This window comes from Capra hircus, chromosome 18, assembly GCF_001704415.2.
Source record: "Capra hircus breed San Clemente chromosome 18, ASM170441v1, whole genome shotgun sequence".
NCBI lineage: Eukaryota > Metazoa > Chordata > Mammalia > Artiodactyla > Bovidae > Capra > Capra hircus.
The window spans coordinates 45,774,796-45,796,142 of NC_030825.1; the positions used below are offsets into that span (position 1 = coordinate 45,774,796).

General features: G+C 43.7%; 1 protein-coding gene across 5 annotated transcripts in view; it reads left to right on the forward strand.

The window, feature by feature from the left end:
- KIAA0355 (KIAA0355 ortholog) overlaps nucleotides 1-21,347 on the forward strand; it is an 82,530-nt gene that overhangs the window by 44,398 nt on the left and 16,785 nt on the right. For all 5 annotated transcript variants that reach the window (XM_018062293.1, XM_018062290.1, XM_005692248.3 and 2 more), the window contains 6 exons: nucleotides 10,663-10,872; nucleotides 15,100-15,240; nucleotides 15,456-15,551; nucleotides 15,676-15,837; nucleotides 18,187-18,345; nucleotides 21,026-21,123. In XM_018062293.1, coding sequence (XP_017917782.1) covers nucleotides 10,663-10,872; nucleotides 15,100-15,240; nucleotides 15,456-15,551; nucleotides 15,676-15,837; nucleotides 18,187-18,345; nucleotides 21,026-21,123 — 866 coding nt within the window. The remainder of the gene's footprint in view (nucleotides 1-10,662; nucleotides 10,873-15,099; nucleotides 15,241-15,455; nucleotides 15,552-15,675; nucleotides 15,838-18,186; nucleotides 18,346-21,025; nucleotides 21,124-21,347) is intronic.

Genomic DNA, 21,347 nt, shown 5'->3' on the forward strand with positions numbered 1-21,347 from the left:
AACGTCCGTGATGCTGGGAAAGATTGAAGGCAGAAGGAGAAGGAGATGACAGAGGATGAGATGATTGGATGGTATCACCGACTTGATGGACATGAGTTTGAGTAAATTCTGGGAGTTTGTGATGGACAGGGAGGCCTGGTTTGAACTGAGGTAAGAGTTTGAACTGAACTGAAGTTAGTACTATTCATGTTACCATTTTTTGATGAGATGGGTATGGAGTGGTTAAACAACTTTTTAAAAGTTTCATGGCAGATCCAGACTTTAGACACAGACAATCTGATTCTGTAGAGTACAAATTCTTGACAGTAGCTCTGTACTGCCTCTCAGCAAAACAAGGGATTGACCCCATGAACTGAAGAAAGTTAGCTCTCTCTCTCTCTGGTCATGACTGGATACAGGGGCTCACACAGTGCTGAACAGATCCAGACTGTCTCCATGTCAGAGTTACCAACACCTCTGTTCTCTCCCAGGTCTGACAAAAGTTCTGGAACTCAGTCTGATTGGCTTGACTTGGGTCACTTGCCTATCCTTGGGCCTGGTTGGCAAAAAGGTTAAACTAACGCACTGACTCGTCAGGCCTGACTGTGTGTCCGCTTTTGGTGCTGGGGTGCCTCCAGGCTGAGGGCGCAGGGGGAGCAGTTCCCTGACGGCTGCTTCCAAAGCCACGGGACTAGGTGTTGGAGAGGCCACACTGCAGGTTCCAGGTGGAGCATGTCAGAGGATGTGATGGGGAACATATTTATGACCCTGGAAACACCTGTTGAATTGTTTCGCTTTCAGGATTTTAGCAGTTTATTATGTCCTCTATGAAGCTTTCAGTTATGTCTCTTAGTAAAATTTCATAATTTCCGTTCTAGTGGCTGTGTATATTTTTAACATTCTTAACTAATCTTTATTTTAGTTGCTACTGTGAATGAAGTTTTATCTATGTATTTTTTGGCTTTGCTGGGTCTGTGTTAGTGTGCAGGCTTTTCTCCAGTTGTGAGTGGGGGCTACTCTCTAGTTGTGGTGTGCGGGCTTCTCGTTGCAGTGGTTTCTCTTGTCGGGGAATGTGGGCTCTCGGGTTCTCGAGCTCAGTAGTTGGGGTGCTTGGGCTCGATTGTAGGGGTGCTTGGGCATGTGGGATCTTCCTGGACCCAGGGATTGAACCAGTGTCTTCTGCACTGGCAGGAAGATTCTTAACCACTGAGCCACCAGGGAAGCCCAGGATGAAATTTTATTTGAAAGTTTTTTTCTGTAACATACGAACACCCTTGACTTTTTATATTTTTGTTTTATCTCCTGGTCTGTGGCTGGACTCAATAATTCTGATGTTTCATTTGGTTTATTTGGGGTTTTTTGGTATATGTGATCATGTCATCTATATATATCTTCTCCCTTCCAGTAGTTATATATCTTGTTGCATTGAACATAGATTTTACTTTTACTTTTTGGCCATGCCACATGGCTTGTGGAATCTTCTCTGACCAGGGACTGAATCCAGTCCATGGCAGTGAAGGCCCAGAAATCCTAACCATCAGACCACCAGGGAACTCTCTGACTATCAGCATAGATTTTAATATATAAAACAATGAGCTCTAAGAATGAGCATCTTTTTTTTTTTTTTCTTAAAGAATGAGCATCTTTGCTTTGGTCCTCATTTTAATGAGAATGCTTTGGATGTATTACTATTGATTATTAATTTTAATAAATTGGTTTTATTGTGTATGTGATGCATACTTACGGTAAAAAGTACAAACATTTTGAATGCCATAAGTTCACTTCTCCAGAGGTCATGCTTCTCTCTTCCAACTCCATCTCAGTCCCAGGTGGAACCACTATTAACTGTGTATCTGGGCAGAAAACCACAAGTAGATACACATACACAAACATACAAGGAAAATACACCTTTCTAGGCCCTATATACACCCTTAATTCCCTCAGTAGCATACTTGTTAACTGCAATATTGGTTCTCGGTTTGAGAGAATAAGCCTGCATTTCCAGGGCGTGACATGTTATACCCGATTCTTCATTCTGGGCAAGTGTGTCACTCACAGGAAAGCCTTGCATGGTTTACAGCCTTTTTTTCTCCAGAAGAGTCATTATCTCCCCCTTGCCTGTTGGGGATATCACCCTCAAAGTAAGCTCGAGGTTGCAGCTGGTGTCCATGGGTTGGCTGCAGAAGAGCTGTCCAGGGAAAGAAAGCAGGAAGAGTTCAGGGGTAATAACATTTGCGCCTGGATGCTGCCATGATGTCTTGCTCTCAGCTCTTCAGTGAACATGCTGCTCTTGGACTAGATTGGTGCTTTTATGTGGAGAGTAGCAACTGCTTTTTTTCTTCTTTCAACAAATATGTACAGAAAGATTGTCCGCTGTGTGCCAGGCACTGAGAATGTGACTGGGAGCAAAACAAAAGACCCTGTCCACATTCCGCTTAACTCCTAGGTAGTGAAACAAATGAAAAATAAATGGCCCATACAAACATAATGTCAGGTAGTGAGAGGCACTATGAAGAAAAAGAATGAAGAAGAAAGACCTCTCTGAGGATGGGACATTGAGCAATGTCTGTCTGAGAGATAGAAGGATGCTCCAGGTAGGATATTGGTTCATTTGCAAATAGGGTCAGTGTGGGCCTCCTTCAAAGGACACTAGGCATTGTCTAAAAGTCCAGTGGTTAGGACTTGGCACTTTCGCTGCTGGGCCCTGGGTTTGATCCCTGGTTGGGGAATTAAGGTTCCACAATGTGGCATTTTGCATGGTACAGCCAAAAAAATAAATAACCAACTCTGGAGGGTTTTTTGTTTCCCTTTTTTTTTTTTTTTTTAAGGAATATTGTTCTTGAAAATAGGACTATACTTCCCAACCTCCCTTACAGCTAGGAGCAGTCACTTGAGTAAGTTCTGATTCATGAAGATGTAACTGGAGGTTTTGGATGAGACTATAAGGAAGTTTCCTTAGAGGGAAAAAGGGTGCTCCCTTTTCCTCGCTCCCCCCAGTTTTTTACTGTCTAGAATGCAGGCAAAATGGCTGAAGGTCATTTAATTACTTAGAACTGAGAGGTTATTTAACTATGTAAGTCTTGTGTGAGGATGAAGAGCAGAAAGATGGGAACTGAGCTCCCTGTGATACCCAGGAGCTCTCATCCTAGCTCTGGACTGCCAAACCCTAGATTTATTTTCACCTTTGTTATTCACATTGCTAAGTTGTGTCGGACACTCTGCAGCCCAGCGGAGTGCAGCACACCAGGCTTCTCTGTCCTCCACTATCTCCAGGAGTTTGCTCAAATTCATGTCCATTGAATCGGTGATGCTATCTAACCATCTCATCCTCTTTCACCCCCTTCTCCCCCTGCCCTCAGTCTTCCCCAGCATCAGGGTCTTTTCCAATGAGTTTGCTCTTTGCATCCGGTGGTCAAAGTATTGGAGCTTTGGCTTCAGCAACAGTCCTTCCAATGAATATTCAGGGTTCATTTCCTTTATGATTGCCTGGTTTGATCTCCTTGCTGATTTTCACCATAGAAAGAAGTAAACATTGATCTTATGTAAGCCACTGCATTTGTTGTTGTTGTTATGTGTAGATAAAATGAATCCTAATTGAAAGGCAGCAGGAAGATCGGTTAAGAGGCTTTTAAAGTAATCCAAGCAAGAGATGACTGTAGCTTGGAATAGAATGGTAGCAGAGGGGGTGACTAGAAGCACTTCTGCTCTTTTTCAGAGTGGTAAACTATACAAAGCATACATGTTGCCATCTTAACAGTTTTGAAGCATACAGTGGCATTAAGTACATTAATATTTTTTGCAGCCATCAACCACTATCCACCTCCAAAACTTCATCTTCTTCCCAAACTGAGTGTCTGCCTTCTGTACAATAACTGCCCCTCCTCCTCCGTCTACCGTAATTGACGTGGACTTAGTTCTTGTCACTGGCCTTGCACTGTCTCATGTCCTGGATGATAGTTTATAATTATACTTGTTAGTTATGTAAAGATGTTTAGTAGTGTAGCTAAAATATAAAACTTCCTATGTGTGTTGCAGGGTAATAAATTTTTGATATATTTTATTTTGGAAAGCAGACTAAAACAACATATGAAAGTGAAAGTTGCTCAGTTGTGTCCGACCCTTTTCGACCCCGTGGACTATATAGTCTGTGGAATTCTCCAGGTCAGAATACTTGAGTGGGTAGCCTTTCCCTTCTCTGGGGATCTTCCCAATCCAAGGATCGAACCCAGGTCTCCCGCATTGCAGGTGGATTCTTTACCAGCTCAGCCACCAGGAAAGCCCAAGAATACTGGAATGGGTAGCCTATCCCTTCTCCAGCAGATGTTCCCAATGCCAGGAATTGAACTGGGGTTTCCTGCATTGCAGGCAGATTCTTTACCAACTGAGCTATCAAGGAAACCCCAAAACAACATATAAAATATCTAATTTTGGAAAAAAAAGAAAAAAGTTTCAGATGTAGGCTGTTTTGCAAACATGTAATCAGTGGTTATATCTATTCAGTAATATCTGACACTGTTTCTTTATTGAGCCGATCTTTTCCTCCTAATTTATTTGCAGTGAATATGTATTACTGGTATAAAAGTTTCTGTGAATCACAGTGCCTGGCCTGTGAAGCAGTTTAGAAACTGTGTCTGATGATATTGTTACCAGCAGTAAAGCAGCGTGTCAGGGGCAGAATGTAATCTTGTCTGAATGTTGAACGTTTGCTGTTGGCTCATCCATCCTTGGGCATGTGTTAGCTTTCTCTCGTCCCTAGTTCTTTCTCCTGTACATAGCATGGCAGCTTCTTTGTGCTCTGGGTTGATACCAACTGCAAAGAGATTATTGTTTTGTTAATTGCTTTAAAAAACAAAAAGTTTAAATACTCACTGTTAATCAGTTTTTAGGTCAAACTATACATCTTAGTTTCAGTGAGCTTGGTTTTTACATTTTCATACTGTAATTTAATCTCCATAAAGTACTTTCCATAGTCCAGGCGTGGTCTGCTGCATTCTCTATTTCTCTGGAGACACATTTAGGTTCTTATATCACATTCCGGTCTGTTGGTTAGGTCATTATGTAATAACTGTGGAATTATCATAAGGACAAAAGATTGAGAACACTTGGAACCAACTGTAATGTTTAAGGTAGAAGTAAGTTTTGAAGAGAAAGAAATGATTGAATGACCTTGGAATTTCTAATAAAAGTCGCCAATCCGGATTGACTTCATTTCATTCATTCTTGACTTTTAAACTGATCAGAAATAAATACCAGGACCCAAATGTTTGACACTATGGCATATGCAACATTTCTGCTTGTGCTTCACTTTGCAGGGGTATGAGAAAGACGATTTATTCAGTGAGTTTGAGTAGAAAATGAACTTAGACATTGTGTATATCGATGTGAAAATCACAAGGTGTGTCACAGATGGGGTGGACTTGGGCAGTCTGTAATTTCAACACGTGGGGATATAGTAAGGGCTGAGTAAGAGGAGTAGCCCTGGAAGAGGAGTAGCTAAAAATTTGAAAATATTCTAGGAAGGTAGAATTGACTATGGTGGTGTAGAAAGGGTGGTCTTTTGGGGCTCAAAACAGGATGACCTTAAACTAAAATCTGTTTTAATTAATAAAATAGAAAAATCACTGAAAAGAAAAGGTTTCCTGGTTATATCCATAAAGATAACCCCCTATATAGGTCCACTTATAGAGCCATGGGAAAGTGAACACGTACCCTTTTCCTCCGCCATCAGCAATTCCCAGAAAACAAAGGTTTATTTCAGTAGATGCTCGATGGCTGTTTACAATCCAGAATGCTCCATGGATGTTTAGAAGCACTAGTGGCAAGGTCACTTACTGTCTGTATTCAGGAGTTGGGCTTTTATGAGGAATTTAAGTCACACCAAAATATTTCTCTCTCTCTTTTCTTCCTTCCTTTTTTAAAGCTGTGCCGCTGCATGGTGTGTGGCATCATAGTTCCCCAACCAGGGATCAAACCCACACTTCCTGCAGTGGAAGTAGAGTCCCAACCACTGGACTGCCAGGGAAGTCCCCAAGATGTTTCTCTTAGTGCATCTCTGAGAGTGGCCTCATATTGCCCCCAATTCCATCCAGTTGGGATGCCTTGAGATGAACGTGTGTTTGTTTTTTTTTTTTTAGTTCAGATGCCAAGGGTAAGATTAAGTCTGATTGCTTTCTTCATAATTCTTGAATGAGACTGATGGGCTGAAGGCCCAAACAGATGTTTTGGGGCTTGGAATTCCTTAAGAGGTAAGAGAAGTTGTTCCTTTTCCCAAGCTCCATGTGCCCTCTCCCATTTTATCATTGCTGTTTGCAGCCAGTCTTAACTGTTGTCTGCTATGCAAATCATGAACTTCAAGACTCATGCCACCCCAAAGTGCCACAGGCGCTTGTGAAATTTGTTGCAGTCCCTTTCCCACTATCAGAGAAGACTGAGCCGTGCCTCCCAGTCTTTGTTGATCAGCGTTCCTGCACAGCGGTCCCCTCCCCTTCTTGATATCCTTAGCCACTGTTGTGACTACCTCCTGGATCTTGTCGCATGAAAATAGCACAGTCTGGTGGTTAGAACAGTTTTTGGAGTTAGACTCAGTGTCAGATCTCTACTGCACCACTTATTACCTGCTTGACGCTGGAGCAAGGTTCTTTCTCTCTCTAAGCCTCAGTGTTGTTATCTGTAAAATGGATGAATTGTTCTCACCCCCACAGCTTCACTTCACTGCATGTAAAGTACTTGGTATGGGTTAAACACTCAGTAAATGGTAGCTCTTGATTGACATGGACTTCTGTAGCTCCAGTGACATTTTAATCTCACTGACCACTCATTTGTCCTTTAGCTTGCTACACATGTTCTGCATCTTCATGGGATCCCATAATCCAGGAAATGGTCTCCTTGTGGAAGAGAAAGTTGAGACCCCCCTGGTCCGGTGGTTAAGACTCTGCACTTAAAATGTAGGGGCCATGGGTTCAGTTCCTGGTCAGGGAACTAAATTCCCACATGCTGCTCTGCCAATATATAAGTAAATAGATGCAACTTTAAAAATAAAATTAAAGAGAAAATAACTGTCCTAGGCCCTTGGGTCACATGCTTTCAGATCCATAACTTTAGAGGCTCTGTTGGTTTCCAGGTTTCTCAGGAAGACCCCAAGGACTGGCACATCCCTGGGTCAGGGAGGATGGAGCCTGTGACAGGAAGGAAATGGGCTAAGACAGGAGATATTGTAGAGAAAAGGTGGGCAGAGACAGGCTGGAGGTTGAGCTCAGTCCTCTTCTGTTACTGAGGTACACTTGTAGAACATTCTTTAGATAGCTTTTCCAAGATACAGGGTAACCATCGTTTTGATTGGCTTTTTAGTGAATTGTTTACAACACAAATATTTTATTGCAACCATAATTTGTGCTCCATACCTCATAAGTAGGGAGAGGGAGATGCTGAGGCCTTGTTTTTGCCACTTGAAAATCCCATGGACGGAGGAGCCTGGTAGGCTGCAGTCCATGGGGTCGCTAAGAGTCGGACACGACTGAGCGACTTCACTTTGACTTTTCACTTTCATGCATTGGAGAAGGAAATGGCAACCCACTCCAGTGTTCTTGCCTGGAGAATCCCAGGGACGGGGGAGCCCAGTGGGCTGCCGTCTATGGGGTCGCACAGAGTCGGACACGACTGAAACGACTTAGCAGCAGCAGCAGCATACATAAGGAAGAAATTTAAGTTAGATGTCTCATCCAGGGTTAAGCATGTGAGAAGTGGTGGTGGTAACATTCCGAACGTCCCCCTTCTAAAACTGACCACCATCTCTCCCCATTCATTCCTGCAGCAGTGATGTCCTCTTTCCACCATTCTGCCCTCAACGGCAAGAGGACCCTCCCCAGCCCCTAGCCTGCCATCAGCAGCATTATCAGAGTGTCCTCTTCCAGGCCCAGGACCCTGCATCAGGCCGTTCCTAGAACTTCCCTTCAGAAGGGATGGATGGGGTACTCCCATTGTTCCCGGGCTCTTGTCATCAGAGAGCCTTTACCCTCCCACCTAGCCCCTCAGTGTTCCTTCTCCAATAGCCCCTGCCTTTGCACATCTACTTACTGTCCCCCACCGTTAGAAGGTAACCCTCAGGACAGTGACTTGTTCACTGTATTTCTTGTAGTATCCTCTAGCTTTTTTTGTGCTTTGTACATACCACACACTCACATATTACACATTTGTTGAAAGAATGAGTGACTCAGTTGTATCTGTCAGAAGCTGAAAGAATGTGAGCCCAGAGCGAATGGCACATGGCACATCACTGCTCTCTCCTAGCAGCCAAGAAAGAAGGAGGAGGAAGAGTTTGTGTGCCTGAGGACTCACACTTCTAAATAAAAAGGCCCTTTTAAGAACCAACAGGCAAAGGCCCTCTGGAGACTCTGGAGGCTTCAGGCCTCCTCCTGGGTTTGCTCTGTGTGGAGCTTCAGAACACCACGTCATTCTGGCCTGAGCCAGTTAAGGGTGAGCGTCTGTCATGGGTCTGGTTTCAGTGTTGTGAGCACACAGCTGTCTCCAGGCGTGTAGATCTTGTTGAGGGCAAGGTGCACGCTGGCTAAGGGCATAGACACTTGAGTCAAGTGAGCCCTTTGCCAAATTCAGTTTGTGTCCCCTTGACAAAGTTTCATAACCTTTCTGTGCTTTAGGCTTACTGTTTGTGAAATGGGAATGACCTCACATGGTTGTTCCTAGGATTGAATAAGAGAATCCATGTGAAATCTTCAGCGCAAGTGAGGTGCATGCTGAGTGTTCAAGCTGGCTGGTACTGTGTACAGTGCTAATTAAATCCTGTTTTTTCTGTTTGCGTCACAAGTTCCAGGTTGCTAGGTCTGTTTACTCTGTGTGGCTCACTCTGCCCATCTCTGATGGGAAAGAGCTTTGAGGGAGTAAGTGGAAACCCAGGGGGTTTGGGTGGGAATTCAGCCTGGTTTTCTGATTGTTCCCTGCAGAGGGAGGATGCTATGATGTGAAATTTCTGTGTTTGTTTTAGTTTTGTCCTGGTGATTTCCACAGGGGGAAATAATTCAGAGGGAGTAAGTGTCACCACTGGGAACTTGCCTGACTTTATTTCTCCAGGAGGAAGAACTCTGCCTAGTGCGGGTAGGAAGGGGCAGCATCTGAACCGTGTGCTGGGAGGTGAGAGGTCCAGGGAGGGGTCTTATTTCTACCTGCTTCACAGGACAGTACCAGGCCAAAGAGGGCACTGGGGTTGAACTGTAGCTGCTTGTAACAGCAGTGGGAACCGTCACTGTGCCCCCGGGCAGTGCACTGATGCTGGCAACTGGTGGGCCCTCTTTGCTGTCCTCCAGTGGGATAAATTACAAACTTAGTAAGTAATTTTTTCTTAACAAACCACTCTATAGGCCAGTGAAATATGAAATACTTTCCATTAAAAATGTTTTGAGGGACTTCCCTGGCAGCCTTGTGGTTTAATACTCTGCTTCCAATGCAGGGGTTATAGGTTCAATCCCTGGTTGGGAAATTAAGATACCACATGCCACATGGCATGGCCTATATATATATATATATATATATATGTATATATATAGTTTTTTTTGAATGTTATGGCATGTAAAAAAGTTACAATAAAGTTTTGTTGTTGTTGTCAAATTTGGTATGGATAAAACAACTGTAAAAGATTAGGGAAAATGTCAGTAATCTGAAAAGTGTTTGTTCAAGTTGCTTTGCAAGTAGCAAATTCTTATCTCCTTCAAAGAAAAAAGAGATAGGAAATTGTAGAGAATACCTTGTAGCTGGAGTTAACACAAGAAAGCAGAGAACAACAGTGTCAGAGAATAGCTCTTGCCAGTGCCAGAGGTTGGCAAATAAAGGCACGTTTGTATCTTTTGTTGGTGGTATGTTGTATGTTTTTAGTACACGTATTTTTATAATTATATATTAATAGTATACATTGACATAGCATTATGTACTTAGTAGTTTCTAAAGTAAATTTTCTGCTTTAATGGACTGTTGTATCAATCAATCAGCTATACCAATATGTATTAGGCAAGTGGTTTTCTCCTGATCTGACACATGGATGTACCAGTATGTTTTGTTAACTCTGAGAAGACAGGTCTGTCAGCTTTGTTTCATAAGACTGGAAATATGACATATAGCTATGTTAATAACTATGTAATTACTATGTTAATAACACTGTTACTAAAATAACCTGTATCTTTGGATTCCATTTCCAGTGGAATATGTTCTTATAGTCAAACTGACCTTTCAGGTTTCTAATCATCTGGCTTTTTTTCTGCCTTCTGAATACTGTGTGGAGAGAACTGGAATTGTGGCTTGCTGTGATTCCACTGGAGCTCACAGACAGTTAGGGTTGGTGTGAACAAGAATCCAGATGAGGAGAGTGGACGACGGGAGTGAGGGGAGGCTAGGTGGGAAGTGGGGAGGTCCGTTCAAACCTTGAGGCTGGCAACTTGGTTATAATGTTTTGAGTTCTAGGCACCAGGCCACCCAGGTCCAAATGTGAGAACAAAGGCAGATCCTGTGAGAACAAAGGCAGATCCTTTGTGAACAAAGGCATGGTGACTTTGTAACTTCCATGTGATTTCAGAATTCCAGTTAATTGTTACCTCTACTCAAATTGATAGTTGAGAATTGATTGCAGTAATGCAGTGTCAACCCACAACCTGAAAGTATCTGACTCTCTTGTCTTCACAGGTGTTGGGACGTTGCTTCTTGACAGTGGTGCAGGTCCATTTCCAGTTTTTGACCCAGGCGTTACAGAAGGTACAGCCTGTGGCTCACTCTTGCTTTGCTGAAGTTGTTGTGCCAGAAAAAAAGAACAGCAGCAGTGGCGGCGGTTTGTCTGGCATGGGCCACACATCGGAACTGGAGGAAGCTGTGCGATCCTGGCGAGGGGCTGCTGAGGTAACCCTGACTCTGGGGAGATCAGTGCCCTTTGTTCAGATAGGAGAGGCTCCAGAGGGCCTTTGCCTGTTGGTTCTTAAAAGGGCCTTTTTATTTAGAAGTGTGAGTTTTCAGCTGCTGTCGTTAGATTGTTGATTCATTTAACAGTGAATGCCTTTGTAAATGCTCACTTCACACCAGGCATGCACCAGGTACTGGGAAGACAGCCTCTACTCATAGCCTCCTAGGAGAAAGGGCTTTACAAAAACAGGGTTGAGGAGAGGCCTTTGACAAGAAGTGCAGCAAAGTTTTTAGAAAGAGGGACCAGGGCAAAGAGGCTGGAGGGTAAGTGGAGTAAGCAGTCAGCTAGGTAGCTAGGTGGGGATGCAGTCAGCAATGACACTGTTTTTGTTGGTATTTTAATACTCCTTTGTTTCTGAGGCTGGAAAAAAAGGCTTGCAAGTCAACACTTTAACTAGGATTTACTGTTCCATTTCACAGAGTAAAAGAGAATTTATATTATAATATTTAGTTGACTCATAATCTCAATTAAATTGGCAAACTATTTGATTTTGTTTTAGAAATCTCCTCTAATCAAATTTGTAAACATCTTTCAACATTTTAACATTATATGTTCTGTTGTTTACTTAGTTCAGTTTTATGATGTTCCGTTGCTTTGTTATTTCTTCTCAATTTCTTTTCGCTGTGTTGGTCTCTTCCATCTTAAAGATTCTCCTCTGCTTTCTTGGTGTTTATGGGAGCAGCAGCCATGCAGTGCTAATTGGGGGCTGAGTGCAGGAGTGATACCTGCTGACTTCATTGCAAGTGGCCGGGCAGTGGGGTCCACACCTTTATCTTCTCACCTCACAGCCCTCTGTGCCCTCCTGACTGCAGTCTCCTGATCATGCTGCTCACACTCTACAGCCTTGTACGTGACTCAAGGTCTTCTCTACCCAACCTGTGGGTATCATTCATGCTGAGATCCCAGCCCAAGTGAGCAGCCTTCTGGTGCTCCTGTGACCTCCTGGCCTTGACCTTTTCCTTCACCCACTTCTGTCTGCCCTGGCTTTCTGCCTTCCTTACTTTGCTTTCAGCCAGTGACCCTGCCCCCTACACACTGAGAAAACAGAATGTACCTAGCAGCAGCCCCTCTTCTCCATTTCCACCCAGATGACACACCTCTCCCATTCAGACCCTCTCCTGTTCCTTCCTCTTCGTTACAGCAGAGGAGGCGCCCTCCACTCCTGTGCAGAGTCTGCCTCTCTCCACCCTGTCCCCACCCTCAGGGCCTCTGTGCTGGGACCCTAGGTTTTGTCTCCCACCTCCTCAGCATATTCCCACCAATACACAAATAGACTTACAAATAAAAATCCTCCATGCTCTGTCCTGTTTCTCTGCTCTTTTCATAGTCAGCTTCTTGGAAGAATTGTTTGCCTCACCTTTGATTCACCCTAAAAAAAGATTACTATTATCAGATATTTCAAGCATATAGGAAATGTCACATACATAACCATCTATCTTCCTTTCAGCTTTGTCAAGCAAATCTTCACTTTTTGCCACATTTGCTTCATACCTTTTGACAGAAAAATAGTTGCAAATGCAGTTGAATTCCCTTTATACTTCTCCACTGTCTTTTTCATGTTCCTTTCTCTCTAGAGAGAACCTCTTTTGATTTTGGAGTGTGACTCCTATGCATATTTTTATAGTTTTATTCTATATGTGTGTATCCATATGTGTATTGTTTTGCACAATATGAAGCTTTATATATAACGGGCATCATTCAGCTCACTAAAATCTGGCTTCCAGTCCTCCACCAGAACACGCCTTATCTTGTCAAGGTCACTGGTGCCTTCCGTGTTGCCAGAAACATTGGCAGAAATCCAGGGATCCCATTGACTCCATTTAGCAGCTCACAGCGACTTGGGCCCTGGAAATCCCCTCTCCTTATGAAGAACCAAGTGCTCTTAGTTACCCTCTTACCTCCTAGGCTAGCCTCTCCAACCACTTTGCTATCTTCTCTTCCACATAACTTACGAATGTGAGTTCCTCAAGGCCCAGTTCTACATGTCCTTTTCTCGGAGGGCCTCCATCTAGTCTTGGAACGTTGAAAACCTCTTGTGTGCTGGGGCTGTGGCGCGTGTGTGCCCAGTTCCCTTCTCCTGTGGCCTCAGGCCCCCATGTTCAGACCTCCTCAGGTCTTCAGATGGCTCAGCCCTTGCCTTCCCACATACCCCTGTTCCTCTTCAAACTGTCCCTGCGCTAGCAAGTAGTGCCCTCTCACACTGGGTCCCTTATGCAAGAAACCTGACGTTTACCCTCCAGTTTTTCTGTCACAACTGCATCCAGTCCATACGAAAGCCCCGCAGACCCTGCCTCCAGAAGGCTATTGTAGAGCTGTCCCTTCATTCTGTGTCCACCGTCACGGACTTATTTCAGGGGATCCTTACTCTCCCCTGACGTCTTCAGAGTCTGGGCCTGCTTCTCCCTTTCCTGTCTTGCTGCCCCTCATCTCTCCCTCTTTCCTTAGGGTAAGGGGTAGACCTGTCCCTTGACCTGCCTAGTCCCGCATAGTCTGGCTCCTGCCTCCCCACCAGCCGCCTCTGGCCCCTCTCCCCGCTCCCTGGGTTCTAGTTCCTGCGCCTCCATCTCTGCCTGTCCATCCCTTCCCCGACCCTGCACTTCTGTTGACTGCCTCCTCCTCTTTAAATGCAGCCTCAATGATGATTTCTCAGTTTCTTGGGTGCTCCCTGTCACAGTTCTTTATTTCCCTTGGGATGTGTTTTTCCATTTTATATTTTTCAAATGTTTTATTTGCTTGCCTTTTCAACCTACGAAGCCTTTAGCTCCAAGATTATAGGGACCAGGACTGGTGCTCCACTGTCTATCCAGTGACTCCTCTAACGTACTCCTTGTGAGCTACATATTTCGACTAAATGAAGAGTTCTAGAAAGAGAGTCAAATGGTTTTAAAATGTGAGACTATTAGGGTGCAGGGAGTGATTGGTCTTCATATAGAATTTGTGAAGCTTTGGAAATCTATGACATTATAGCTGCTTAATTTCCTTCAGTCTTGCAGTGTTGGTAAATGTTAGAACTCCATTAACCTAGAAGAACAAAAATTTACTGTTTAAAACTGTTATTTGTTGCACAAGTATTATTGCAATAAAAATAGATGTTGAAAAAATTGAAAGACAGTTCATCCTGAATCCTTCCTTACATCTAATAAATCGAATATATATTTTTCTATATTCTCTAGTCCTGATCCATATGTATAGATAACTAGCATTTCATCACAAGACACAGACTAGTCTTCCTGTTTTTCTGTCTTATGTCCTTATGTCTTCTTTTTCTGTCTTATGTATTCATTGTTGTTGTTTCGTTGCTAAGTCATGTCCAGCCCTTTGTGACTCCATGAATGTAGCCCACCAGACTTGTCTGTCCATGGAGTTTCCCAGTCAAGAATACTGCAGTGGATTGCCGTTTCCTTCTCTAGGGTATCTTCCCAACCCAGGAACTGAACCTGTGTCTCCTGCTTAGTAGGCAAATTCTTTACCACTGAGCCACCTGGGAAGTTCAATGTACTCTTCATAAGCATATATTTAATGACTAAACAATAAGTATTTCATTTTTCTATGAGGATTTCAAAAGTTCGGTTTCTCCTTTAATGTTACAATGTAGTTTTTTTCCTGTTGGTGAGGTTTTTTTACTTTGGTGTAAAGGACCACTCAACCAAATAGATACATTTTTTAATTTTGGAAACTTCAAGGGCCAACATGCTAGGGTATTTATCTTTTTAAAGCAGAGAAACTTAAAATGTTATATATATATATATATATATATATATATATATATATATATATATATATATGTAACAGGTAGGTAAGTCTTTTTGCAGGGTTTTTTTTGACTGTGCCATGAGGCTTGTGGGATCTCAGTTCCCAGATTAGGGATTGAACCCAGGCCCTCAGCAGTGACAGTGTCAAACCCTAACCACTGGACCACCAGGGAATTCCCAGGGGGTTTCTTAAATAAGGTAGTGCTATGTTGGGTTTGTTTTCTCATCAGTGCTTGGTTTAATCTTTCAGAATTTCTGGCTGCTCTCTTCATAATAGAATAATAATCCAGAATGACTAATGCTTAGATAGTTTCTTGCTTTATTTTCATTGTTTCTTGTTTTTTTTTTTTTTTTTTAATTTTGCTAGTATCTGTAGCATCTTCTTTTACCTACCAGTCATTATTTCTGTTGCAGGCAACGTCTAGACTGAGAGAAAGAGGCTGTGATGGCCGCCTGGCGGGAATTGAAGTTCAGCAGCTCTTCTGTTCTCAAAGTGCAGCAATTCCCGAGCACCAGCTAAAAGAACTGAACATAAAAATTGATAGTGCTCTGCAAGTATGTTTTTCAAAACTAGCACATTAATATCTGAGGAATGAAAACAAGGGGAGGAGTTAAAGTTTTGATGTTGAACCAACTGGAAAAGTAATAGGATAGTAGTTGGCTTCATGTCTTTTAATAACTATAGAAATTTACGATTTCTATTTTCATTGGACCGTGTCAGTTTAAAATCTACTATGTAATCTTGATTCTTAAAAACAATTTCTTTGCAGGCATATAAAATAGCTCTGGAAAGCTTAGGTCACTGTGAATACGCAATGAAAGCTGGTTTCCACCTGAATCCAAAGGCAATAGAAGCCAGTTTGCAGGTACGTTATTCCGTCTGGTGGCTCCGGTGAGCTGTGGTGTGCCAGTCGTGCCATCCACGTGAGCCAGTCGTCTTGAGAGCTGAGCCGCGGGTCACCTCTCTTGTCCTCTCCACCCATTTTCCAGGGCTGCTGCAGCGAGGCAGAGGCCCAGCAGACGGGGCGGAGGCAGACTCCGCCACAGCCCATGCAGTGTGAGCTTCCCACTGTGCCCGTGCAGATAGGATCAAGCTTCCTGAAGGGGGTCTCCTTCAACGAGTCGGCCGCCGACAACCTGAAACTCAAGACGGTAGCTTCCCATGGGGTTCCTCCAACCCGGTTGTGAACGTGAAAATAGAGTTCTTAAGGACACCTGGCGGCTTGTAAAGAATCTGGGTTAAAAAGCAAAACTGAAGCCAGGAGGCACTGACCTTCCTCAGTAAACTGTTGTCTAGAAGCAGAGCAGAGTGACGTGTCCCCCCCCCCCGCCACCGCACACACACATTTGATAGGTCTTTACTGAGCAACCGTTAGTACCAGGCTAGGAGATTTGACAGCCCCCTAGGTTGTGATAGTAACACAGGACGAGGGGGCCTCAGCTAGAGGATTAAGGGATGTGACCCTTGAGAAGAGGACTTAATGCAGAGAAAGACCTGAAGAATAAGTGTTGGGGTGAGGCTGGGGCTGTGAGACAGCCAGGAAGTGAGAGCCTGTCCCAAGAGCTGAAGGCCTTCCTTAGAGCTGAAGCAGGGTGTCCTCTGGCTATCCAGTACAGTCCCTGGTAGGATTTGGATTTAATTGTCCTGAAATGAGGGCTGGGCTCTTCCAGTTTGTAAAAGTTGTCCAGGTAATTCTAACATGTAGTCAGACCTGAGAGTCTAGAACAAGGGGAGACATGGCACTGCCCAAGGCTGGAGAAGCAGCCCGGGGAGATGGAAAGCCCCCAGTTCAAGGCTGGTGCCCCACCATGGCAGGTCACGTGATTAGACTGGCATTTCTGAAAGATCCCCCTGGCTTCAGGATAGACTTTTGGCTGGAAGGAGAGCAGCACTGAAGGCTTTTGGCCATGGACCCATCTGGTGATAATGGGAGGCAAGTGGAAGGATTCAGGAGCAACCTAGAGGTTGTAATAAGCAGGACTCCAGGATTAACTGGCTATGAGAGGGAGGGGAAGGGAGATGAGGCCCAAGTTTCTGGCTTGGACAGCAGTTTTGGTGCTGCTTATTAAGGCTTGGCGATAGTCGTCAAAAATACATTTTTGTACATGATTTTAAGATTGCTTTTGAGATGTCCAAGTGGAGCCATCCAGCAGGCAGTTGGATGTATGGATCTAGAGCTCTGAAGTGGGATCAGGGCCTGGGTCCTCACAGACAGGTGGTCTCTGGAGCCAGAAGAGAGGCTGGGGGAGTCCAGGAAGAGTGTGAAAGGGGTTCAAGGAAACTTTGGCATTTAAGAGAGTGGCCGTGACTATTTTATAGTCACAGGGCCATACATGAACTTCTTCAGGCATGTGCTGTATCTGCCACGGTGTACTATCCGTACAGTACCTTGATCGGGGTATGCTGTTGCTATGAAGTCCATCTTGTTGGGAGAGTTCTGGATCACCGGTTTGTTGTGAAAGAATGTAACTCAGGAATAGCCAGATGGAAGAGATGCCTGGGGAAGGAGCTTGGCAGTTCCCTGTTCTCTCCAGGCAGCACAGTCCCAGCATCTCCCTGTGTTCTCCAGCCCAGAAGCTCCTAGGGTAACTTTTGTAAAGAGACTTTCGCCAAGTTAATTTCATTTATGATTTTGTTCAAAGTGTATAAAATAAAAGGTTTTGAAAGTACACTATAAAAATGTTGTTTGTGGTTATGCTCTTGGGACAGGCTCTCACTTCCTGGCTGTCTCACAGCCCCAGCCTCACCCCCACACTTATTCATCAGGTCTTTGTCTACTTTAAGTCCTCTTCTCAAGGGTCACATCCCTTAATCCTCTAGCTGAGGCCCCTTTGTCCTGTGTTTCTGTCAGAACCTAGGAGGCTCTTTATGGTTAATGTTTCAGTGAAATAAATAAGAGGAGAAATCTTACCCTAGTACTGAAGTAATTAGGACCATTTGTGGAGCGTCCTATGTGCCAGGCATGTGTCAAATGTTCCCCATGTATCGTCTCAGTTAATGCTCACCCATGAGGTGGGCACAGCCCTTTTCCCCACTTGACAGATAGAGGAACTAGAGCCCAAGGCCGCACAGCTAGAAAGTTGCAGACTGGAATTGGAGCTCGTGCTGACCACTTTTTCATCCAGAATAAGGATGAAGTTTTCTGGTATTTACTTGTATCAGATAATTTTCTTTCCTTATTCAGAGGGATTCAGAACTTCAAAATTCCTTAGCCAATTTGCATCAGTAGATTGTTAAATAATGCTGTGTTTTGTGCTAGAATAGAAATCACATATGTGTATTAATGCACATGTGTCCATATCTAGCCAGTCACAGGTTTGAGAAAATCTTTGAAGGTAATTGATGAGAATTACTTAAGAAATCAAAATTAAGTGACTTGGGAGAACATAAAATTCTCTTCTCTTGAGGGCTATTTTGTACCTATAAATGCATTTCTGTAAATTTTGGAACCTTGTGTGGCTTTATTTTGAGGTGTGAACTTTCTTTTTATCAATCTGTAGCATACGATGTTGCAGCTGATCAAGGAGGCAGGCTGCTATAATGGAATTACGCCCAGGGACGACTTTCCTGTGACTGAAGTCCTGAACCAGGTGTGCCCATCCACGTGGCGGGGTGCCTGCAAGACTGCCGTGCAGCTGCTGTTTGGCCAGGCCGGACTGGTGAGTGAACACTTGTGAAGGACTGGGGAAAGTAGAGGAAGACATTTTAAGCACGTGAGCATGTGGTGTGGGCTCATGTGTGAAAACATTGGATAATATAAACAGCCCTTTGGTTGCTGCAGAGTTTAGACAAGATGGGAAAGGAAGAGCATCATTAAAATGTCTTTTTTTGGTCCTTTACTAGATTGATGTTATGTATTTGCAGGGGACTTAGTTGCAAAACGGTGTCTCAGGCTTTCCAGATTTTAAGGAAACCATTACATTAGTGATGATTTGGTAGGCCCTTTCACCTGGCCTGACTCTCCAGGGCTATAGTGGGTGTCTTTCTGTTGCTCAAACACAGCAGCCTTCTTCCTGTCTCAGGTGTTGCCCTTGATGTTCCTTTTCCCTGAGAATACTCCTCTCAGATCTTTGTGTGACTCACTCTTTCTCATTTTCCATATGTCAGCTCCAACATCACCTCCTCTGATGGTATAAGTAGTGCCCCATCCAGTCACTTTGTACCCCAGCTCTCTGTTTATCTCCTTTTATACAATAAAAATAACAACAGCAACTCCAAACTAAGTTTGATCTCTTCACCTTCGGTGAGAAGAATAACTTTTGCCAAATTTGGGTGGGGTTAGGAAATCAACATCTAGATGTCTTTAATTTTTGTTTTTTTTCACTATTTATTTGGTTGCACCGGGTCTTTTGTGACACTCAGGATCTTTAGTTGCTGCATGTGGGATCTAGTTCCCTGACCAGAGCTCAGACCTGGGCCCCCTGTATTGGGATTGTGGAGTCTTAGCCACTGGACCACCAGGGACGTAACAACATCTAGGTTTTTGTCAGGCACCTTTGATCTGTGCACCTTATGTATTTATCCTATGTTCTAGCATGAAAGATTGCTTTTTGAAGTGTTATAGGTCCTCCTCCAGGAGGTTCTCCTCCATGAGAATCCCATGGACAGAGGAGCCTGGTGGGCTACAGCCCAGCAGGTCACACAGAGTCTGACACGAGAAAAGCAACGCAGCACACATGCATAGCATTTCAGAGATTAAAGGAAGCTAATTAGAGATCAAGGTAATTAAAGAGCTGTTTCTACTCTGCTTCCTGCTTTATTCATAAAGGGAGCTGTTGGGAGGGTGCAGTCCTTCTGTTTGGTGCGGGTGAGCGCTCCAGTGGCCCAGCTCAGGGTAGTACTTGCTTTGTAGAGGGCCAGGTGGGTCCTGTCCACAGTGTTGAGTTACATTTCCCTTAAAATCTGTTCCTTAGTATAGGAACCCCCGAGAAAAAGAGTAAATTGGAGACCCCTGGAGCCCACTGCCTTGAGTAGATTGATCCATATTCCCAAAGACCATTTTAAGCAGCAGCAGCAGGGGAACCATGTCAGTAAGTTCTCTAGAAAGGAGTGTGTAAAATAAGGCAGGAAGACCCAAAGGCAGTTTTGAGAAAACAGCAGTTAAAAAAAATGTTCCATGTTATTCAGAGAGCAAAAACTTCTTCCTAGTTCTCTGCTCCTTGATCCCAGAGCGCCTTTGTGTGTGACTGATGAAGAAACTTTAGATTCCTGTTCTGGGGATGGGAGGAGAGAGGAAACACCTGCTTGTTCCAACAATGGCTGTTACTTGGACAGGAAGTCTTTTCTAAAGGACACTGCAGACTGGCTGTGGGAGCTCTCTTTACAGCTATGGAAATCGGCTCCATTAGGTGCTGAATCTGGACTCCTAATAAGCAACTCTGCACAGCTTCGCCCTTCCTGAAATAGTACAGATTTGTGTTTAAAGTGTTTTATGATTATTTTCTTAAATTTGTTTTAGTTATTTGAAAATATATTCATCACTTTGTCACACCCTTTGAATTACAAAGGATACTATACCATCTGTGTAATGTTGAAGACTCTCCTCAGGACTTCCCTGGTAGTCCAGTGGTTGAGACTCTACACTTCCAATCCAGGGGCCACGGGTTCAATCCCTGGTCAGGGAACTAAGATCCCACATGCTGCATGGCACAGCCAAAAAAAACAAAAAACAAAAAGCTGAAGAAAGAAACAACTCTCTTCCAGGAAGTTCCCTGGTGGTCTAGTGGTTAATACTCCATGCTTTCATAGCTGTGGCCCGGATTCAGTCCCTGGTTGGGGAACTGAGGTCCCACAAGTGCACAGTGTGACCAGAAATAAAACAAGAGAAAATCACTGAGAAAGGATTGGTTCTGCATTTTTCCTGAAGTAATTCTGTTCTTATTGATGGCTGAGGATAAAGTGGCCTTAACAAAAAGCCTCACCATCTTCTGGCTCATATTTGGTCATGACACGTAGGCTGCTCTAAAAGCATTGGTTTGATTTTTAATGACATTTTTACTTCTTTCAAGTGCATCAAGTGAAAAAATACTTAGATGAAGGAAACAAATTAATTCCTAATTAACATATTTACAGCTTGGAAGAAGTACTAAAAATGATTGCAAAGTTCAGTACATCCTGCACCTAGAATGCAGTTTCTGTTTTTTTGTATTACTGCTTTCAGTCATCTTTATTACTTGCTGCTGTCTCCGTGGGATTCCTGACTGGCCTGTGTGTTTCTGTGTTGCCAGATAGTTTGCTGTCTTACCAGAGTCGCTCAGCATTGATAGGCTCATGCATTTGATTTGTTTATGATCCACTTTTCTCTTTGAAGGCTGATTGTTGTTTTTGTTTCTCTCTTAGGTGGTAGTTGACACAGCACAGATCGAAAATAAAGAAGCCTATGCCCCCCAGATCAGTTTAGAAGGCTCCAGAATTGTGGTTCAAGTCCCATCCACATGGTAACATGACTCTTACGCTAATGCAGGCCTAAGCTTTGGTTGATGTTTGCACATCTTTGGAAAGATTGCATTGCTTGTGACAAATTTGTTACTGAGTCCACAGCTTTTGAACAGAGTATATCATTTTCTTTAAGTCACCCAGCATTTCTCTGAAGCTGAGTATAAAACATAGAATTTCTTCTCCTTTGTTCCAGCAACAACCCTGCTGACCTAGAGGTCATGTC